We start from the raw sequence: 8,737 nt of genomic DNA, 5'->3' as shown, positions 1-8,737 counted from the left end.
CTTGTTATCCTGTATTGGCCATTGTTTGAAATAGGAATAAACATGAAATTAATTAGATAAGCAGAGGAAACTGCCAGGACAGAAGGATCAGTTAACACAGTGAGGCTTTAAGCCATGAGAGGGTTTTGTAGAAGCAAGAGCTAATAGAGAATTCTGTTGGCTGAAGTTGGCAGGAAGGCCATCAAAATGTATTACAAACCCATGATAGGATGGAGAAGGGCCCACTCTGAACAGAAGGTGTGAATGCGCACAGAAACAAAGCTTGTCTTAATTCATAAGAGCTGTATGAGACGCACAGAAAGGCTTCATTCAGGGAGACTTTTATGGATAAAATCATAGCAGATGAGAAAGAAAAAACAGACATTCTAAAGACTCTTTCAGTCTGAGTCCTTAAGCTGTAGCTTGTTTAGTTAATGACTAAGTCCAACTCTGTCAATAGCTAAAGTTAAAAAAAACACAGCTAATTTTCTCTCTGGGATTCCTCCCCCACACCACAGCAGTGATCATAGGAAGATTCAGAAGTGTCTTACAAGGTCTGCTTTCCCAACGTAATAACTCATGAGTTGCTGAATATTTGACTTATTTGACTAAGCCACTGTATGACACAGGTCCAAGACATGATTCAAACAGCATCCCAAGCCACAAACAAGCCATACTGTGCAAATATAAAGTCAGGCCAATTTCACCACTAGTGATCAACAGCAACTTCCAGAGTAGATTTTCATTCCGCCCTACCTGGCAATCTCAGGTATTAAAACTGAAAACACAGGCAGTGCCACCAATCACAGCCCCACTCAGTTATCTTTCATATGGAGGAGGGTCTCCAAAGTTAAACTCAAGTTAACAAGTTTTGGTCAATGGTATGGTTCAGTTTGAATATGCATGCACGCACACACAAAATGCAAAAGGCTTCCACATACCAGTAAAATTTTATGTTAGCAGAATTTCTGTCTCACTGCCTTCCCAAAACTTGGTAGAAATCAAAATGCTTGACAGGACTGCTGTAAAGACAAATCCCAATTTCTTCACGGAATTTACAGAAAGCAAAAGAAAAGATGCTGGAATGAAAGGGAAGAGAAAGTCTCGTGTATGGCATCATGGACATAAGGACGACAAGTAAATAGTTAGCTGGTCAGGGGAAGGCTGGAGATACCTTGGCCAATGTGCATCCCTTAAACTGGGGCAGCATCTGTGGAATTTCAGCTTACCACTTGGTTAAATGCATAGACGTCCGGCCTGGAGAAAAAAGTTAGCAACATAAATTGCACATGGTTAGATACTCTCTTTTTTGTGGGATTAAAAGCAGGTGTTGAGTAATACACCTGTTGGACCAGACATGTCAAACTCGCGATGTCATGTGACGTTGCGCAACGTATCGGGACTGTTGTGCCATTGCCGGCAATGGGGTGGGCGCGCCTTCTGCGTGACACGTCCGGCCTGCGGGCCAGCAGTTTGACACCCCTGTGTTAGACGTTCCATCTGCATGTGCAGTTAACCTGTGCCTGTGGTGGGAAGCGGATCGGATGTGGAGTGGTCTCTCAAGGGAAGTAAATACACCTACAAAAAAAATTGGGACTTCGCAGCTAGCTCTCAACTGTACAGGTAGTCCTCGACTTACAACAGTTCATTTAATGACTGTTCAAAGTTACGACACTAAAAAAGTGACTTATGACCCTTTTTCACACTTACGACTATTGCAACATCCCAGTGGGCACGTGATCAAAATTCAGACGCTGGGCAACTGGCTCATATTTATGACATTTGCAGTGTCCCGGGGTCACGTCATCAGTTCCTGCAAACTTCTGACAAGCAGTCAACGGAGAAAACCAGATTCACATAACCACCGTGTTCCTAACTTAGGAACTGCAATGATTCACTTAACAACAGGAAAGGCCGTAAAAATGGGGCAAAATTCACTTAACAGATGTTTCACTTAGCCACAGAAATTTTGGGTTCAATTGGGGTCGTAAGTCAAGGACCACCTGTCCTCCGAAAGGGAGGCCCGCTGCAGTCCAGAGGAGGCCGCAGAAACCGCCGCTTTCGAAGGGAATGGCGGTCCTTCCAGCAACTCCGCGCCCACCGCCTCCTTCCTGCCTCGGTTGCTTTCCCCCCCCCCCCCCCCACTGCTGAGTGCCAGCCCGCCTTCCCGTCTCCCGGCTGCCCTTAAAGGAACAGCGACTGTTAAGAACCACCCGAGCCGTGCCCAGCTCGGCAGCCACACCTCGCCCACAGGCTTCCCCGCCCTCGCTCGCCCAGCTCCGCGAATCCGCGCCTGACGGGAGGCTGCTTTGCAGAGCAGTCGGGCGGCAAAGGGAGAGCAAGTCGACGTTTCCCCCCTTCGAAAGAGGGGCATCCCGCCGTTGCCATGGAGTCGTCCAATTCCTCCAAGGGGTGCATGGAACAATTTTCCAGCTTCGTCCGCTCCCGAAGGGGAATGTTATTCGTCATAGAAATAGTAAGAGGGGAACGGAGAGGGGGGGGGNGGGGGGGGGGGGGGGGGGGGGGACCGGGTGGGTTTTCGCTCCCCTCGGGGAGGAGGGCGGTGGCGCTTCTTTACCCTTAGCGCATGGAAATAGCAATGGCACTAAAGTCTTTATACACCGCCTCAAGAGTGCTTCTTTGCAGCCTTCTCTGAGACGGTTTACACTTTACAGAGTCAGCATATTGCTCTCCCCCCCAAAAAAATCTGGGTCCTAAAAAGGTCGTTTTTATTTATGTATGTGTGTATCCCCCCCCCCCAGTTACGTCTTCCAGCTGCGGGGCTTCTCAGGTAATAACCGAGGAGGAAGCGGTTAAAAAAGCAAAGTGACGCGAACCCCTCGCGTTAAGACAGCCATTTGCTGTCCCACACAGAGACCCTTTCTCTTTCCCCCCCCCCACCGAAAATCGCGAGGTCCAAAGCTGTTGTTCAGGAGCGGCTTTTTTGGCCGCGCGGCCCCTTTCTGCTTCGTCGGCAACAAGGGGAGGCGGGAAAGTTTCTTCCAGGCGCCCAGAGAGAAGAATCTCATTTAGGGATGCCCTCAGTGGAACATTTGGCGTTTTTGCTTCCTTCTCCAAAAATAATAATAATAAAAAGGTTTTCCCTTAAGGTGGGAAAAAAAACAAAACCCGAAGCTACGGTAGAAGCAGCTGCGCCGGGCGTGCTTTTTGGTCAGGAGCCGCTCCTGGGGAAGCTCCCCGCCGCGTGGAGCAGGGGAACTGAGGGGGAAAGAGGGGTTTGCTTTTCTTCCACCCGGAACTTCCAAGCTCTTGTCAAATTTTGTTTACCATGAGGGCCGCGGGGCTTGGTTGGGCCTTTGAAAACTCCGGAGCCGAGCGGGAAACGCCCAAGCGCGAGAGAAGGGGACGTTTACCGAGGGCAGGATTAAGAGGGCGGGGCTGGAAGCGGCGGAGGGGATGGGGGTATGTAAACTAGAGGAAGGAGAAGCGCAACGGGCCGGAGCGAAGCAGAAAGCCGGGAATGGGCGCGGAGAGCGGTTCCTCCCACAGCCTCCCCCGCACGCCTGGAGAGTTCCCCGTATTTCGGGTTCTCCCTTCCCTCCCCCCTCGCTGTGTGTCGATCAGTTCGTCCCCCCCCCCTTCTCGACCGGTTTCAATTTGAATACAGGCGTCTCCGGGATGCTTTCCATGGGATTTACCAGCAAACCGACGGGGCCAGCCCGGTTCCTTTCCGGCTGGATTGCGTTTCCAACTACACACGGCAGTTGCAATCCAGCATATCTCGAAAAGTGTCGGATTGGTGAAAGGAGGTGTGGTGGGGGGGGGGAATGTGTTGCGCGGCGGGCGTTCGCACCACCGCCCTTCCTAGAGTCCTGGAGTCTTCGGAACGGGCAATTGCAGGGTCCCCGTGAGGCAGGGGAGAAGTCTGCGCGGCGGGCAGTTTAAGGACAACGTTGAAGCGACCTTCGAAGCTGTTGAAAAACTTCGGCCGGCCGGTTTTTCTTTTCCGGTTCTGCTCGGGGCCTTCGGGCGAGGCCGAGTGCGTCCCTGGTCCCTTGCCTAATGTTGCGCCCTGTGCGCGCCTGGCTGAACGAGCGTGACGTGAGTCACTTTGTGCTGCCCTGTCTGGACACAGACAGGCGGGGCCCTGTTGAGCTATATTGGGCGGGAGAGGCAGCCGCTCGTCGGCTTGGCTCTGCTGCCCTGCCAGCCTGCCACCCAGCCCTTGAAGGAGAAATTAAATTCCTGACTGAAGGCTTCATAGATCGCAACCCGCGATATCTGCCTATGACTGTGGGCTGCTCTTCGGAGTTGTTGCCGCTTGACACGCTTGGAGAGCCGTGTGTGTGTGTGTGCGCGCGCGCGCGCGCGAGCGTTTTTCCAGAACTGAGACACCCACCCTAAAATTTGCCTCCTTCGAAGTGTCCCCTATAGAATTTCTGCTTTTTATACAAGTCCTAAAAAGCACTTAACTGGAAGAAGCCAAGTAACTGGAGGTACCGCTGAAATTATGGTGAAGTCTTTTCTTCCAGTGATCTGCTTACCTTTTTGTTACCTGGTTTGGGTTCCAGATGGACTTTATGTCTGCTCTGAATCTGTTTTAATGGGAATTGATGCTGTTTATTTCTTATTTACCTAAAGCCATTGCATCTGGGTGACACTGAAGTAACCAATTACGTATTGCCTTTTATCCATTGCCTGGTGAATTGCAGCTAAGAATTCCCAAGGGTCTCCTGTTACCATCTGCTGAGGTGGACTCATCTGGAATAATCTGTTTTTCAAAATGCATAATGTAATCTTTGTGAACGTCGATGCCATGTTTATGTATGACAGAAGAGGTACTTGCATGTATAAGCTCGTGAAAACTCCAGCATTTTCAAAATACCATATAGAGATAAATTTTTAAGATTTCAGGGCGTGGTTCACACAAACCACTGACTCAGTTATATGGTTTGTTCGATATTTGGCACAAATCATGAACATATAGCCATTGTGGTTTGCAGGGGCTAAATGTGTACAGCATTACTCTGAGCCGTTGTGGTACATGGTTTAGAATAGTCTGTGAACCTATTTTTTGTTTGCAGCTACAGGAATGTAGGGTATCAAATTATTGGGTCTACACTATTATTGTTACTATAATATATGTAGCCATCCACTTACCCAAGAAATCTGCACAACAAACAAAAGCAGAGAATTGCATAAAAGCAAAGACCATCTGAAACTGAATCAAGGTTCAGTAGAACCAAAAACCACTAAATGCACACACCCCATGCTAGAGCCCCCAAACTAACATCCCTCCACCACTGCCTGGGGAAATTTAGGCAGTTGTATGAGGTGTGATCTTTGGTAGATGATGTAATTTGAAAAGAATGAGAAGGAATGTGGAAAACAAGCAGGTTTTCCTCCAGGGAATGTTAAATTAGTTATTCTTTACCCAAAGGAGGAGGTGGAGAAAAATAGTATTTCATCTCAGCTGACTCAGTGAAAAGAGGACATTTGCTGTTCATTTTGTTTTACTGTACAGAATGAAAAAAAGCACTAATTTTGCTCTTATTTGGCAAGGGGGCCAACCTGTAGTTCATAACGTATTATAAATGACATCTGGAATTTCAATTGTTTTTGGGGGGAAATGGTAATATGAATGTGTGAAATGGTGCAGGTGTTAACATTCATTTGTTTGTGCCTGCAATCTCTTGAATATTTTTGTATATGGTCTTTTATAGACCTGGTTCATGTATTGCCCTAAGCGAATCCATCATTGTTTGACTATGGTTTGTTGAATAAATCACCGCTTGGTTTACTTAACATGCTAAATCATAACTGCAGTTAACAAATTTCAGTGTCTGTGTTCATATAGCATATTGTACTAACAAAGTCCAACCAACCAACCAACCAACCAACCAAATAATGGCAGTGTCATAACTGGAAAATTGTATGTACAATTGTTGTACTTGCAATATCTTGCAATCTCAAATCTTACTGAGAGGTGAAGTATAATGTAAGACCAGACTGAAATTTTGAGGGTGACAAAGTGTGATTCTGCATGTTTATTAATAAATGACTGACTAAAATTTCAATATATAAATATTATTTGCATCCATGTTCAGAGTATGAATCATTATGCAATAAAAAAAGAACCAACAACTGAACTGACAGGTTGGGGTGGAGACAAAATTGTGCACTCTGGCAGAAAAAAAAAGATGGCAAATCAGAAAAGGGTTGGTTGGAGCATTCCAAACTGTAACGTTTTATTGCCAATCCTACTTGGTAAATTATCTGAAACGTTATATAGATGAGAGAGGATTCTGAAGCCTTCAGGATGTTGCTGAATTCTAATTTCCAGTTGTTTCAACAGCAAGATCAATAGTGTGATGTGCTGAGAATTGGTTCCTCAACATCTGGTGGACTGGTGCTTCCCTACCTCCCCCCCTCCAGATATTCCATGGGCAAGGGTGTTTATGTATTCATACTTGTGTGCTTCATTCCCGTTCTTGCCTAAAAAGCATTTCTGGATGGGAGGAATCCTTCCTTTGCCTCTCCTATCAGAGGACCAGACAAGTTGCCTCTTTCCATGATGGGCTTAGCATTTGCTCTGCCACGTCTGCCCGACTGACTGGCTGTCAGTCTCACAACCTTCATTACCTTCATTAATAATTAGCTGAAGCAATGATTTCTAGATGAGAGCAAGAAGTATCAAGCAGGAATCTGGGTCTTAATCCAATTAATTTTATTTTGACCAAAGCCATCGATTTATAACTGTTGAGAAATTGAGCTTCCTGAGAACTACTGAAAAGCGTGCATTTCCCTTTATTAATCTAAGGGTTCCGAGCACCTGCTATGTATATACCTCCGCTTCCCTCCATTGCTTAAGGCAGAATCTACTGGCTGGGTTCCTAGTTTATGCTTTTGTTTACTTTTGGTTTAGCTTAATGTAGCAAGCCAGGCACTCTGGTTTATAAACTCGAGGCTTTATGGCTTAAAAGGTAATGTTTCTTTTCATCCAGATTTGGCTCTTGGTGACACAATTTGACACATATATGCAGTTGGCAACGTTATGTATAAATCAACCATTGCTAAAGCAAACTAAGGCCTAGCATGATTTATGAATGAAGTTGTAGCTAGAGTGCTTGTCTTATCCTTAACAACAAGCTTATGAAGTGGGTTAGGCTGAGAGATCCAGATTACTAAACTTTTTTGCTTGATGCAGATATAAACCTGTTTTCTGCAACTCTGCCCAGTTTACAGTAGTTCTCTGTTTGTGAGAGTTAATGATGAAATGCACACGTGTCACTAGACCAATAAACTGAATTTTATTCTTAAAAAATTGGGTGTTTCTATAAGCCTGCAGGGCTGGGTGTTTTTGCGGTTTGGGAATGACAGATGTTCTTTTCTGCAGCTGGGAATAGCAAGTTTTGACAAGACCTAGAAACGAAAAAGGGGAAGGGTTTTTTTCCCCCTTACATGTACCACACCCTATCATTCCATGAGCTCTTATACTGTGCAGTTCAAGGTGTACAAATCAAGATAATCAAGTTTTTAAAGTCATTTTCTTCATGCTGGATGAGCAAAGCAGCAGCTTGCAGTTCTTAAATGATTGTGTAAGATAATTCTCATTCCCAAATACACAAATTCATATGCAAATGCATTTAATTGCAATTCAAATCTGAAATAAAAATAGTTTCCTAAATCATACACGTATATAGTATTGAAGTATATTGAAATAAGAAAAGGTTAGAAAAACTCCAAACAAGACCACTTTGATAAAGAGACTAGAATGAAGAAGCAAGGTCATACTTTCTTTAGCAATACTGTATATAAACCACAGAAATTCATTTAAGTTTGGGGGAGAGGTTTGCAAAGAGCGGGGAAAAAATGAAATCAAAATTTCCCAAATCTATCACCTATCAAATTCACTTTTTACCCATTATCTAAAGTAGGATAAAATATACATTTTAATAATAGCGATAGTCTGGGGGGGAGGGGTAAAATTCAAATGCCAGCAATGCTCAATTTTTAGTCAGAAGTTGCATTTTCACATATATTTTTAATCAGGTTTTTTTGGAGGGGTGCTATGTGTGTTGAGTGAACCCAATTATGTTGTGGTTTTTTTGTTGGGTTTTTTTTTTTGAAAAAAGCATAGTAAAATGTGATAGGAACAGAAGAAGCTTCTAATTTGCCAAACCAGTTAGCACTATATATTTTAAAATCCAGACAGATTTAAAATTTCCATGGCTAAACCTTTTAAATACTTTTTTTAAAAAAGCCTCCAATTTGCTGGCTGTAAATTCTTTTCCTTTTAGTTTAAACAGATTTAAAGATCTTTTTTCTAGCAATTAGTGAATGTTCCTAGTCACACAGAGATTCATATTTTGCATCAGTTTGCAAAACATGTAACTATGTTACTACTGAGCTCATTTGCCCAGTTTTCAGGGCTCTGGGCTGTTGATTAGGTGGGCAGCTATAATGGATGGAAGTACACAAAATGATGGTGCCTATGATACTATCTTTTCCCAGTGAGATATTTGTTTCTTTGAATCATTCATTCATAAAATTTATTGGCCACCCATCTTACCATAGGGCAGTGGTGGCGAACCTATGGCACGCGTGCCAGAGACAGCACTCAGAGCTCTCTCTGTGGACACGCGTGCCGTCGCCCCAGCCCTGCCTCCCCCCGCGGCCCCCTCTTCCCCAACAACCCCCCTGGAGGAGAGTCATGCCCGGGCAAGGTCTGCGCAGAGCAGCGCAGCCAAGGACATGGCAGCCGGGCAGCGGGGACAAGACTCCACCCTCGTGCCCC

At 45.2% G+C, this 8,737-nt stretch overlaps 1 protein-coding gene across 1 annotated transcript in view; it reads left to right on the top strand.

The window, feature by feature from the left end:
• Window positions 1-2,254: 2,254 nt before the first annotated feature.
• The window catches only part of PLP2 (proteolipid protein 2), a 19,666-nt gene continuing 13,183 nt past the window's right edge, over window positions 2,255-8,737 (top strand). Inside the window, exon 1 of the mRNA XM_015814948.1 lies at window positions 2,255-2,455. Within this exon, the coding sequence (XP_015670434.1) occupies window positions 2,366-2,455 (90 nt within the window). The 5' untranslated portion in view covers window positions 2,255-2,365. The remainder of the gene's footprint in view (window positions 2,456-8,737) is intronic.

The sequence above is a fragment of the Protobothrops mucrosquamatus genome, unplaced genomic scaffold, assembly GCF_001527695.2.
Source record: "Protobothrops mucrosquamatus isolate PMUCROS unplaced genomic scaffold, P.Mucros_1.0 scaffold300, whole genome shotgun sequence".
In the NCBI taxonomy this organism is placed as follows: Eukaryota; Metazoa; Chordata; class Lepidosauria; order Squamata; family Viperidae; genus Protobothrops; species Protobothrops mucrosquamatus.
This window is presented reverse-complemented; position numbering and strand designations above follow the sequence as displayed.